This window comes from Pezoporus occidentalis, unplaced genomic scaffold (genome assembly GCF_034315485.1).
Source record: "Pezoporus occidentalis ecotype Australia unplaced genomic scaffold, CSIRO_AGI_Poc_V1 ctg330, whole genome shotgun sequence".
In the NCBI taxonomy this organism is placed as follows: Eukaryota; Metazoa; Chordata; class Aves; order Psittaciformes; family Psittacidae; genus Pezoporus; species Pezoporus occidentalis.
The window spans coordinates 116,991-129,525 of NW_026915269.1; the positions used below are offsets into that span (position 1 = coordinate 116,991).

The 12,535-nt window shown below is 57.5% G+C and overlaps 1 protein-coding gene across 5 annotated transcripts in view; it reads left to right on the forward strand.

The window, feature by feature from the left end:
* The window catches only part of NEDD4L (NEDD4 like E3 ubiquitin protein ligase), a 40,900-nt gene that overhangs the window by 27,283 nt on the left and 1,082 nt on the right, over positions 1-12,535 (forward strand). For 4 of the 5 annotated variants that reach the window (XM_062629327.1, XM_062629329.1, XM_062629330.1 and 1 more), the window contains 14 exons: positions 63-117; positions 207-263; positions 2,665-2,723; positions 4,926-4,991; positions 5,580-5,809; positions 6,224-6,345; positions 6,445-6,515; positions 7,012-7,107; positions 7,424-7,497; positions 10,882-10,942; positions 11,065-11,124; positions 11,529-11,636; positions 11,728-11,824; positions 12,112-12,184. In XM_062629327.1, coding sequence (XP_062485311.1) covers positions 63-117; positions 207-263; positions 2,665-2,723; positions 4,926-4,991; positions 5,580-5,809; positions 6,224-6,345; positions 6,445-6,515; positions 7,012-7,107; positions 7,424-7,497; positions 10,882-10,942; positions 11,065-11,124; positions 11,529-11,636; positions 11,728-11,824; positions 12,112-12,184 — 1,229 coding nt within the window. The remainder of the gene's footprint in view (positions 1-62; positions 118-206; positions 264-2,664; positions 2,724-4,925; positions 4,992-5,579; positions 5,810-6,223; positions 6,346-6,444; positions 6,516-7,011; positions 7,108-7,423; positions 7,498-10,881; positions 10,943-11,064; positions 11,125-11,528; positions 11,637-11,727; positions 11,825-12,111; positions 12,185-12,535) is intronic. The other variant, XM_062629328.1, reaches the window with a different exon arrangement.

The following is a 12,535-nucleotide window of genomic DNA, read 5'->3' on the forward strand; positions in this document are numbered from 1 at the left end:
GGGGGATGCTTCGAGCTGCGGCAGTGGTTCACTTGGTTTCTCCCTTTGTTTCCCACTTCCAGCCTGGTTGGGAGGAAAGAATCCACCTGGACGGAAGGACCTTCTATATAGACCATAGTAAGTAAGCCCTCGGGTCCTAGAGCAAGTAGACCAAGGGAGCTACTAAAGCTTGAAGTGAAAGCTTTGTAATTTTACTCTTCATTTAGGAAGCCAGGTGTTGATTTGTGGAGACATTGATACCAGAGACTTAGTGCCCTCGTACGGTACTGTATCCTACCTGGAAGCTTGCTTTTAATCGGCTCATCAAGCTTTGTCCCCCTCTGACTTGTGAAGCATTAACATCCCTTCTCTGTGGTTTCTTTTGTTCTCGTTGATATTTTGGGTTCGTTGTTGGTGTTGTTGATGATCCCATGGCTTATTTTGCGCTGAATCGGCGACACTTTACTCTAGGAATAGAAAATAAGATGAGAAGAGCTCACAGAGCCACGTCTCCACGTGCAGGCAGTGGAGGGGTGAGCCCTCGGGAGTACTCGGACCTCTCCTTGAGGAAGGTCTTGTGGCAGCGCTGGTTCTGATCTTATTTCCTATTTCCAGCATGTCAAACCGCACCCAGCCCGTTGGCGTTCCTCAGTCCTGTTAGTGGAGTTCTAGTGTTAAGTGATGTTTCATTGTAGCCCTGTCTGACTCCAGCATCTCACAACTCCCGCGTGAGTTTTCGTCGCTGTTTGGAAGCAGAGCCAGCCCCGAGAGGCTGGCGTGGTCCTGTTGCTTTACTCGGCTTTCAGTCAGGCTTCAGCTGGCTTTGGTAGCAAGGGGTCAGTGCTGGTGGCCTCATCTGCACAGCCTGTAGTGTCTTTGGGCTTTAACCAGAGGCAGGTCTAACTTCTGCAGGCCCCATAGCCCCTCCGTCGTCCTCGGGCTGTCGGTAACACCAGTCCCCGTCCCTGACTGAAGCAGGGTTCCCTGTCCTTGCAGGATGCATGTACTCCTGCTTTTCCCAGGAGCCTGGTAGGAAACGTGACCTGCCTGTTGGAAGGTGTCGTGAAGGGGAACAGCGTTTCCCAAGCAGATCCACAGCAGTTCTCAGTGACTGGCAGAGGGATGGATGCGTTCCGTGGGTTCCCCTCAACGCCCTTCGTGGCTCCGCCGTGCCTCGGTGTACTCACTAGCGCTCTAAGGGGGGTTTACTCATCGGCGCAGAAAGCAGGATGAGCCTGGCAGGCGGCTGCTGGAGTGGGAAGCAGGGGGCTGTTGGAGCAATAGGAGTTGCAAAGAGTTGCTCAGAAGGGGAAGCGTAAGCAGCGTTTTGGTTGACAAGGGCATGGCTATGAGTTAACTCAGCCCGTGGTGGAGTAGGAGCTGTAGTAACCTCAGTGTCCTTGGCCCCGGTGAGGGTCCCACGCTGCAAGAACGGGCGGCAGGGGACCAGAGGAGAAGGAAGCTGGACAAAGATGGGTCCATGGCACCATAAACACACCTGTAAGGGCTGTAAGGCAAGGAAGAGCTGAGCTGCAGGTTGCAGACTACATAGGCAGCACCTCTGGGATTGAAGCAGGGCTGAGGAGTGAGTCGCTATAGAGCAGAGCGCTCTGTTGAAGGAAGGTGAAGGGAGAAGAGGCAGGAGGAGGGATCTCCCTTTGCTCTCGGGGGGGTTTGGAGCTGCCATTCCAGTGGCCTTCCCCCAGGATTTCCATCAGCACTAAGCTGGAAAGGGGGTTGATAGTGGCTTAACCGCTAGCTCCAGTTCCTTGTGATCCTGATGGATTTCCTTCGGTTAGCACTTGGGAATCCCACCTCACATCCCAGCCCATCCTAAAAGCACCTCGGGATCCTCCAAACGTAGGGGTCTCTTCCCGCTGTCGTAACGCGGTGGTTAAAGACAAAGGGGTTTGCTCTGTGCTCGCACCTCCGATACCCAGGAATGCACCAGCCAAGGGTGGTTAATCCCAGCCCCAGCAGCGACAGGACGTAGCAGGTGAAGCAGAGCAGCGTGTCCCAGGGGCAGGCGTAGCCTTACCTCCCCTATCCCCCTCGCAGAGCAGGAGCTGGATGAGCTGAGCTTGCCCTTGCAGGTGGCCCCTCCTTTGGTTTTCTGGAGCTTTGTCTTCTTGTTGCAACCCCATCGTGTCGTTGTGGTCCTGTGGTGTACCAGAATCCGGTGAGGAGCGCTCGGCCCACGGCTCCGCACAGCCTCTCGCCTCCCTTAGGGCGCTCGAGCAGGCTCGAGGGCTTTGTGTTCCTAAAAGAGCTGCTCTCCCCTCCAAATTCAACCGCAGATTGTCTTCTCCAAGCATGACATTTGGCTCTCTTCATGCAAAGAGTAACCTTGAGCCCCATCCTTCACCCACGCGGTTGGGTCCCTTCGCCTTGCAGGAGTTGAATCCAAGGCCTTGTCCACGTAGCACGTGGTTCCTCTCCAGATGTTGAGCTCAAAGCAGTGGGAAGCCACTGGATCCAGCTGTAGTGCGGTGCTTTCCAAGGAGGGTTTCCAACCCAAAAGAGTGTGCTGGGGCTTTGGAGGTGGGGAATGCACCTTCTCCAGCCCGGGAGTACTGAGTGCTCCAGAGTGGGAATGGCAGGGAGGCAGCTGCAGGGGGGAAGAGCAGCATCGGTTCCCAGTGTGGCCGCAGAGGAGTAATGATGCTATTGCTTTTCTTGCTACAGATAATAAGATCACCCAGTGGGAAGACCCCAGGCTGCAGAACCCAGCCATTACTGGTCCAGTAAGTACTGCGGTGCGACGGCCCATTACACACCGGGACTCCTGGGGTTGTGCCTCTCGGGTCGGGAGCAGGCCAGGAAGCAGGGATTTGGGATGGCTACGGGAGGAGCGGTCCTGTTTACCCATCCCCGTGGTTGTGACTGCCAGGAAGCAGGGATTTGGGATGGCTACGGGAGGAACGGTCCTGTTTACCCATCCCCATGGTCGTGACTGCCAGGAAGCAGGGATTTGGGATGGCTACGGGAGGAACGGTCCTGTTTACCCATCCCCGTGATTGTGACTGCCAGGAAGCAGGGATTTGGGATGGCTACGGGAGGAACGGTCCTGTTTACCCATCCCTGTGGTGGTGACTGCCAGGAAGCAGGGATTTGGGATGGCTACGGGAGGAACGGTCCTGTTTACCCATCCCTGTGGTGGTGACTGCCAGGAAGCAGGGATTTGGGATGGCTACGGGAGGAACGGTCCTGTTTACCCATCCCCGTGGTGGTGACTGCCAGGAAGCAGGGATTTGGGATGGCTACGGGAGGAGCGGTCCTGTTTACCCATCCCCGTGGTCGTGACTGCCAGGAAGCAGGGATTTGGGATGGCTACGGGAGGAGCGGTCCTGTTTACCCATCCCCGTGGTCGTGACTGCCAGGAAGCAGGGATTTGGGATGGCTGCTTAGTGCAGGTGAACCCCGAGGCTGCAGAGCAGCAGCCTCAGGGAATGTCAGTGCTGGCATACCCACGTTCAGGCGTCCAGGACACGGGGCGAGCGACCTTCGTAGGCTGCTTCAGGGCATTCTCTGCTGGTCCCTTGCTGTTAGGGGTGGATCCTCGGGGATTTTAAGGGCAAGGGTGTCGTTCCAGTGGCTCTGGGATGAAAACCAGTGGCTTGCTGGAGCAGAGCTGCTCTGGAGGGAGGTACCATGCACTTGATGCTTGAGGCGCTGCTCTACCCAGGGTACAGATCCTTTGGATTCCCAGAAATGTTAAGCTGAAATGAGTAAGTCCAGCTGGGAAATGAGAAATAACCCTCCATTGTGGGTGGTTTAGGAGGGTTTTAAAGCCAAAACAAGATCCAGACCCATTTTGCAGCCACTTAAACGTTCAGGACCTGTCTTAATGCTTTTAATAGTACTTTTGGTGCAGTGGCAATGCTCGAATGGCCTTTCACATTGCACTTAAACAGTGCAGACATGCTGCGAGGTGACTTAATGGCTGTTGTAAAGTGGTGCTGTCATCAGAGGGGGATGACTGAGAGTGATGCTGTATATATGCACTTCATTCCTCCTGGTTCAGCATCCTGTAGCAGCTGCACTTGGAGCTTTGTGGCTTTGGGGGACAGGATGGAGCCTGCTGTTTGCGACCCCAAATCGGTCTCATCCTCCCCACAATCACGTCTAAGTTGTTGAGTGAGTGGATTCCTAAGTCTGCTCCTCATCTTGGACAGGGAGTAAGGATGTAGTTGGAGCCAGGGTCAAGGCCAGGAAGCCTTCTCTTGAGGTCTGTTTCCAGGTGATGCTGTCTGAGTGAGGTGGTTTAGATCCGGATTAAAGACGTAACAAGGTGGATGTTGACTCCAAGCCGTTCAAAACACACTTTGCACCTGGTTTGAGAACTGTGCAGTGTTAGATCCGCTCACACTGGGCTGCAAAGGTGATGTCTGCCCGTGGCCGTGCCTCAGGGAGCAGCTGCAGAGCCTGCGCTGCTCGGAGGCCAAACCATGTTTGCTGCTGCTGTGGCTTTACTGGAGCCTTGTAGCTCCCCAAGCAAGGGCCTGAAGCTCCTCTTGAGGTCCTTCTGGTGCATACCTACCTGGTGAGCTTGTCACTTGTTCTTAGGTTCAAACTGCTGTGGACTTTGTGGAGTAGCACCCACAATTCCTGCCGTGCACATCCATATTCCATGGATGTTGGGTTCAAATCCAGTGTCACAGCCACCCCCGTGTTCCTCTCCTAGTGAGACACACGGAGGGCAGCAGTACCCACCAAATCCTTACTGTCTCTGGTGGAGGTTGGGTTTGCTCTGCCCTGTTCCTAAAGAAGAGGGTAAGTAGGCGATGAGCGCATGTGAGCAGTGGGCACGTTTTGGCTGGCGGGGTTCGGATGAAGCCAGCTGTAGGCAGCAGCTCTTTGGCTCCATGGTGTTCAGGTATGGGTGTATCCATGTGTGCGGGTGCTGGAGCGCTGGAATGATGGGGGGTTGTGGTTCTCTCCAACAGGCAGTTCCCTACTCCAGGGAGTTCAAGCAGAAGTATGACTATTTCCGGAAGAAGCTGAAGAAACCAGTGAGTAGAACCGGGCTCTGGGCTGGGATCAGTGGCCCTGAGGCTGGCAGCAAGCAGAGCAGAGCCAGGCAGCGCTGGTGGAACTCCCTGGAGCACCCTTGCCCTTCCTCCTGCTCCCCAAGGGCTTGAGCAGGGATGGGAAGGCAAGGCCGAGCCGGAGCGCAGCGGGGATGAGGCAGCGGTGACTGACATCCCCGTTGCACCTGGGACCAGTGGCTGTGTTACTTACAAGGCCTCGGGTTTCAGCAAGGGTTGAGGGGTTCCCCCTCACCCCAGGGGACTGTGAAGGGCAGAGCAGAGCCCGCAGGGATGGGGTCACCGTCCTTGGTCCTGTTCTCAAGCCGTATGGACCAGGCCCTTGGGGCCGTGGGTTAGTGGTGGCCTTGAGCTGGGTGATCTTGAAGGCCTTGTCCAGCCTGCTCTGGTTCCCCGCCTGCCATCAGCCTGTAGCCTCAGGGGGCACTGGAGAACAGCAGGAAAGGGGGAAGCTCCACACGTCAGAGGCTCACCTACCACTGGGTGGGTGAGCAGCTCACCTAAGGGCTCGCGTGTCACCGCTAACAGCGGGACCCCGTGCTCTGCCCGCAGGCCGACATCCCGAACCGCTTCGAGATGAAGCTGCACAGAAACAACATCTTTGAGGAGTCCTACCGCAGAATCATGTCTGTGAAGAGACCCGACGTGCTCAAAGCCAGGCTCTGGATTGAGTTTGAGTCCGAGAAAGGACTCGACTATGGCGGGGTGGCCAGAGAGTGGTTTTTCCTCTTGTCCAAGGAGATGTTTAACCCTTATTACGGTCTCTTTGAGTATTCAGCAACGTAAGTGGCCATTAAGAGCCTTCCGTTTATGAGGGATGTGGTGCACGGGAGGCAGAGTTGCTCCCCCCAGGGCAGGGGCTCCTCCCTTGCTCTTCAGAGAGCCTTTCAGATGGGCCCTGGGAGCTCCTAAAGCATCTCTTGGTCCCTGGGGCGCTGCTCGGCCTTGCCTTGCTTGCAGCCAGGCTGGGATTGCAGAGCTCCAGGCAGGAGCTGCCGTGGTTGATGTCCCTGTCAGGCCCACGCAGCTGAAGCTGTTAGCAAGGGGATGCTCTTTAGCGTGGGTTGGGTGAAGTGGCGGCGGCCACGGTGGCTCTGCCGGGTCGGTACCGGCCCACGGGTGCAGGCGGTTACTGGGATGCGCGTGGCCCCGGCGGCGGTGGTTGCTGAGCTCTTCCTTTTCTCTCCCCAACCAAGGGACAACTACACACTTCAGATTAATCCTAATTCAGGTCTCTGTAACGAAGACCACTTGTCCTACTTCACCTTCATCGGCCGCGTGGCCGGGCTGGCCGTGTACCACGGCAAGCTCCTGGACGGTGAGTGAGGGAGGGGGGAGCCCCATGAGCAGTCACTTGGAGTGGGGTATTGCAGGTGCTCGGGGCCAGGCCGAGCTCAGCTGCACCTCTCTCTTGCAGGCTTCTTCATCAGACCTTTCTACAAGATGATGCTGGGGAAGCCCATCACCCTGAAGGACATGGAGTCAGTGGTAAGGCCACGGCCCGGAGCCCGTCCCCATGGACACGTTCTGTTGCTCTGGGCAGGGGCAGGAGAGCTCCGGGTTCCGTGAGCTGCAGCAGCCTCTGGAGGGTCTGGATGGACTTGGTTCATCACCCGTGGCCCCGGCTAGGCCGGTACAAAGGGGCGTGCAGCGAGTGGGGAGGACGACACTGGGGCTTCTCCTTTAACCTGTCAGGGCCTGTCCACGGGGTCCATGACCAGAAAGACCCTTACAGGGCGTTCAGGCCCTTGTATTCCTGCAAGTAGCTGGGAAACCTTTTCCCCTTCCTCTCAGCTCTGCCATAGCTGCCTTTGGTCCTATTAAAAGTAGACTCTGAGTAGGCAGTGTAAGCATAAACCCCTCCTCGTGGTACCCGTGTGTGAAGGCAGGAGTCCTCCTCCTCCTCCCAGCCCCTGTTAGGGGTCCCCTGTGGTTTTACTGCTTCAGGTTTCCCGTGCACTGACTACTGGTGTTTAATCCGCAGGACAGCGAATACTACAACTCCTTGAAGTGGATCCTGGAGAACGACCCCACGGAGCTGGATCTCATGTTCTGCATCGACGAGGAGAACTTCGGCCAGGTACGGCAGCGGCGCCCCAGAGCTGCAGTTCAAGGCTGAGGGGGAGCACGGCTCCGACCCTCCCCAGGATCCCTTCCGGGGGGGCCCAGAGGAGGTCCCAGCTTTGGGAAGCCGCGGGCGTCACGCAGGGAACGCGCTCAGCCTGCTCCCGGCTTCCCTTTAACCTTGTCCCTGTTCGCTCCGCCCTGCCCTTTGCGGAGGGACCGAGGGATCCCCTTTTCCCCCCGGGAATGCCGCCTGCCCTGCTGCTGCTGGAGGGGCCGCGCTCCCGGCTCACGCCGCGTTCTGCTCGCCTTCCTTTCCATGCCCGTGCCAGACCTACCAGGTGGACCTGAAGCCCAACGGCTCCGAGATCACGGTGACGAACGACAACAAGCGGGAGTACATTGAGTACGTGCGGGCGGGGGGTGCGGGGGGTGAAACCCTGCGGGAGGAACTGGAGCCAGGAGGATGGGTAAGACCCACACTAATGAGGACCCGTGTCCCTCTCTCTGTCCCCTTGTCCCTCTGTCCCCTTGTCCCTCTGTCCCCTTGTCCCTCTGTCCCCATGTCCCTCTGTCCCCATGTCCCTCTGTCTGGGCGTCCACCCGTTTTGCTGTGTGTCCGTCTCTCTGTCCCTCTGTCTTTCCATGTCTCCATCTCTCTGTCCCTTTGTCTGTCCCTTCTCTGTCCGCCTTGCCACGTGTCTGTCTCTCCATCTCTCTGTCCTTGTCTCCCTCTCTCTATCCCTTTGTCCCTCTGTCTGTCCCTTCCTACATCTGTCTGTCCCCTTGTCCCTCTGTCTGTCCACTTGTCCCTCTGTCCCCGTGTCCCTCTGTCTGTCCCCCTGTCCCTCTCTCTGTCCCCTTTGTCCCTCTGTCCCCTTGTCCCTCTGTCTGTTCGCTTGTCCCTCTGTCCCCTTTGTCCCTCTGTCCCCCTGTCCCTCTCTCTGTCCCCTTTGTCCCTCTGTCCCTTTCTGTGTCCCTCTGTCTGTCCCCCTGTCCCTCTGTCCTCCTGTCCCTCTGTCCCCCTGTCCCTCTGTCTGTCCCCGTGTCCCTCTGTCCCCGTGTCCCTCTGTCCCCGTGTCCCTCTGTCCCCTTGTCCCTCTGTCCCCTTGTCCCTCTCTCTGTCCCCTTTGTCCCTCTGTCCCTTTCTGTGTCCCTCTGTCTGTCCCTCTGTCCCCCTGTCCCTCTGTCTGTCCCCTTGTCCCTCTGTCCCCGTGTCCCTCTGTCCCCTTGTCCCTCTCTGTCCCCTTTGTCCATCCCTCTGTCCCCTTGTCTCTCTGTCCCCGTGTCCCTCTGTCTGTCCCCTTTGTCCCTCTGTCCCCTTGTCCCTCTCTGTCCCTTTCTATGTCCCTCTCTCTGTCCCCTTTGTCCATCCCTCTCTCCCCTTGTCTCTCTGTCCCCATGTCCCTCTGTCTGTCCCCTTTGTCCCTCTGTCCCCTTGTCCCTCTGTCTGTTCGCTTGTCCCTCTGTCCCCTTTGTCCCTCTGTCTGTCCCCTTTGTCCCTCTGTCCCCTTTGTCCCTCTGTCTGTCCCCTTTGTCCCTCTGTCCCCTTTGTCCCTCTCTCTGTCCCCTTTGTCCCTCTGTCCCTTTGTCCCTCTGTCCCCTTGTCCCTCTGTCTGTTCGCTTGTCCCTCTGTCCCCTTGTCCCCCTGTCCCTCTCTCTGTCCCCTTTGTCCCTCTGTCCCTTTCTGTGTCCCTCTGTCTGTCCCCCTGTCCCTCTGTCCTCCTGTCCCTCTGTCCCCCTGTCCCTCTGTCTGTCCCCTTGTCCCTCTGTCCCCTTTGTCCCTCTGTCCCTTTGTCCCTCTGTCTGTCCCCTTTGTCCCTCTGTCCCCTTGTCCCTCTCTGTCCCTTTCTATGTCCCTCTCTCTGTCCCCTTTGTCCCTCTCTCTGTCCCCTTGTCCCTCTGTCCCCTTGTCCCTCTGTCTGTCCCCTTGTCCCTCTGTCCCCTTGTCCCTCTGTCCCCTTGTCCCTCTGTCTGTCCCCTTGTCCCTCTGTCCCCGTGTCCCTCTGTCCCCTTTGTCCCTCTGTCTGTCCCCTTGTCCCTCTCTGTCCCCCTGTCCCTCTGTCTGTCCCCTTTTCCCTCTCTGTCCCTTTCTATGTCCCTCTCTCTGTCCCTTTGTCCCTCTGTCCCCTTTGTCCCTCTCTCTGTCCCCTTGTCCCTCTCTGTCCCTTTCTATGTCCCTCACTCTGTCCCCTTGTCCCTCTGTCCCCTTGTCCCTCTGTCCCCTTGTCCCTCTGTCCCCTTTGTCCCTCTGTCCCCTTGTCCCTCTCTCTGTCCCCTTGTCCCTCTCTCTGTCCCCTTGTCCCTCTCTGTCCCTTTCTATGTCCCTCTCTCTGTCCCCTTTGTCCCTCTCTCTGTCCCCTTGTCTCTCTGTCCCCTTGTCCCTCTCTGTCCCCCTGTCCCTCTGTCTGTCCCCTTTTCCCTCTCTGTCCCTTTCTATGTCCCTCTCTCTGTCCCCTTGTCCCTCTGTCCCCTTGTCCCTCTGTCTGTCCCCTTGTCCCTCTGTCCCCTTGTCCCTCTGTCCCCGTGTCCCTGTCTGTCCGCTTGTCCCTCTCTGTCCCCTTTGTCCCTCTGTCCCCTTGTCCCTCTGTCTGTCCCCTTTGTCCCTCTGTCCCCTTGTCCCTCTGTCTGTCCCCTTGTCCCTCTGTCCCCGTGTCCCTCTGTCCCCTTTGTCCCTCTGTCCCCTTGTCCCTCTGTCTGTCCCCTTGTCCCTCTCTGTCCCCCTGTCCCTCTGTCTGTCCCCTTTTCCCTCTCTGTCCCTTTCTATGTCCCTCTCTCTGTCCCCTTTGTCCCTCTGTCCCCTTGTCCCTCTGTCCCTCTGTCTGTCCCCTTGTCCCTCTCTGTCCCTTTCTATGTCCCTCCCTCTGTCCCCTTGTCCCTCTGTCCCCTTGTCCCTCTGTCCCCTTTGTCCCTCTGTCCCCTTGTCCCTCTCTCTGTCCCCTTGTCCCTCTCTCTGTCCCCTTGTCCCTCTCTCTGTCCCCTTGTCCCTCTCTGTCCCTTTCTATGTCCCTCTGTCCCCTTGTCCCTCTGTCCCCTTTGTCCCTCTGTCCCCTTTGTCCCTCTGTCCCCTTGTCCCTCTGTCCCCTTGTCCCTCTGTCCCCTTTGTCCCTCTGTCCCCTTGTCCCTCTCTCTGTCCCCTTGTCCCTCTCTCTGTCCCCTTGTCCCTCTCTCTGTCCCCTTGTCCCTCTCTCTGTCCCCTTGTCCCTCTGTCACCTTTGTCCCTCTGTCTATCCCCTTTGTCCCTCTGTCCCCTTTGTCCCTCTGTCCCCGTGTCCCTCTGTCTGTCCCCTTTGTCCCTCTGTCCCCGTGTCCCTCTGTCTGTCCCCTTTGTCCCTCTCTCTGTCCCCTTGTCCCTCTCTCTGTCCCCTTGTCCCTCTCTCTGTCCCCTTGTCCCTCTGTCACCTTTGTCCCTCTGTCTGTCCCCTTTGTCCCTCTGTCCCCTTTGTCCCTCTGTCCCCTTGTCCCTCTCTCTGTCCCCTTGTCCCTCTGTCTGTCCCCTTTGTCCCTCTGTCTGTCCCCTTTGTCCCTCCCTCTGTCCCCGTGTCCCTCTGTCTGTCCCCTTTGTCCCTCTGTCCCCTTGTCCCTCTGTCCCCTTGTCCCTCTGTCTGTCCCCTTGTCCCTCTCTGTCCCTTTCTATGTCCCTCTGTCTGTCCCCTTGTCCCTCTGTCCCTCTCTCTGTCCCCTTGTCCCTCTCTGTTCCCGTCCCTCTCTCTGTCCCCTTGTCCCCCTGTCTGTCCATGTCCCCCTGTCTGTGCCCGTGTTTGTGTATGTGTTCACCTGTCTCCTGCAGCCTGGTGATCCAGTGGAGGTTTGTGAACAGGGTTCAGAAGCAGATGAACGCCTTCCTCGAGGTAAGGGCATCCCTTCTTCCCCCCCCCGCTGCATCCCCTCTCCCCCGCTGAAGCCGAGGATCCTCAGCTACCACCGGGCTCTGCCCTGGAATCACACGGGCTTTGCCCTGGCCTCTCCGCAGGGATTCACCGAGCTGCTGCCCATTGATCTGATCAAGATTTTTGATGAAAACGAGCTCGAGGTGAGTTCAAGGCCCAGGGCCGGGCTCCTGCCCGCGCCTCACCCCTGCCTGCCTCTTTGTGAGGGGATGTGCACACAGGGTCCTTTGCTTGCAGAGGGGTTTGTCTCCCCGGTACTGTACTGCCACCCGAAAGCACAGCGGTGTGTAATCGGTGAGGGTTGGGTATGTGCATACAAGGGCCTGCGAGTCTCTTGTAGCTTCCCAGGTTGATGCCATCGTGCCCTTACCTGTCCCTTCTGAGCAGAACACTGGCCCACAGCACAGTGTCGCTCCAGGAGCCTGGAATTCTCCAGACTCTCCTAAGGGAAAGCTCCACCTCCCCTTTGCGTTTCCATTCGCGCTGGGCGAAGACGGCGGAGGTTACACGAGTAACACCGTAACCGTGTAATTCCCTCCCTGGGTAGCTGCTGATGTGTGGCCTCGGCGACGTGGACGTCAACGACTGGAGGCAGCACACCATCTACAAGAACGGCTACTGCCCCAACCACCCCGTCATCCAGTGGTTCTGGAAGGTAAAGGCAGGAGGCCGCAGCCCCGCCACCCCCCCCGCTGAGGCCGGGTACGGCAGGGTGCAGAGCTGTGCCCCTTGTGCGTTTCCAACAGGCCGTGCTGCTGATGGATGCCGAGAAACGGATCCGGCTGCTGCAGTTCGTCACGGGGACCTCACGCGTGCCTATGAATGGATTTGCTGAACTCTATGGTGAGCAGAGCTGGTAACGGGGGCTGTCATGGTAAAGGGCAGTAGCTGGTTACTACTGCTGCGTTACACGTCCTCTGCACAAAGGCAGATCATCTGCGCTGCAGAAAGAACCAACCACACTCCTATTTGCTTTAATGGAATTGTAACTGAGAGCTCGATCCAACCACCACAAAATAGCTGTACAGTTCGTGGCAACATAAACCTTCAGTGGTACAGACAGCGGTGAGGAGATCCCTGTGGTGCCCGGCTACTCACGCTCCATGTGATGATGTTCCATTTTCACCCAGGTTCAAATGGTCCTCAGCTGTTTACAATAGAGCAATGGGGAAGTCCTGATAAGCTGCCCAGAGCTCACACATGGTAAGTCATAAAACCGGAACATGAAATACCTTTGCTGTGCTGTTTTGCTGCCAGGGAAGGGGAGAGGTTTAGCAAGTGGGATACTCCGAAACTGTGACTGCGTGTGTCCGTGGCCGTGTTTAAAAGGCAAAGACGTGGACACGTGAAAGGCCAAGTCAATAAAGCAAGTGTAGGAGTAGGCTCTTCTGCTAAGGACTTTTTACTGCTATTAAAAAGTCACAACTCGGAGTCCTCACACCTCAGGACTTCTGTGTGTTAAAATGGGTGTCAGATAGAACAGGCTTTATTTTACAGCTGTTCTGGGAGGAGCAGGAGGAAAACCAGCAGGAGGAACTGCAGTTTATGGTGTAC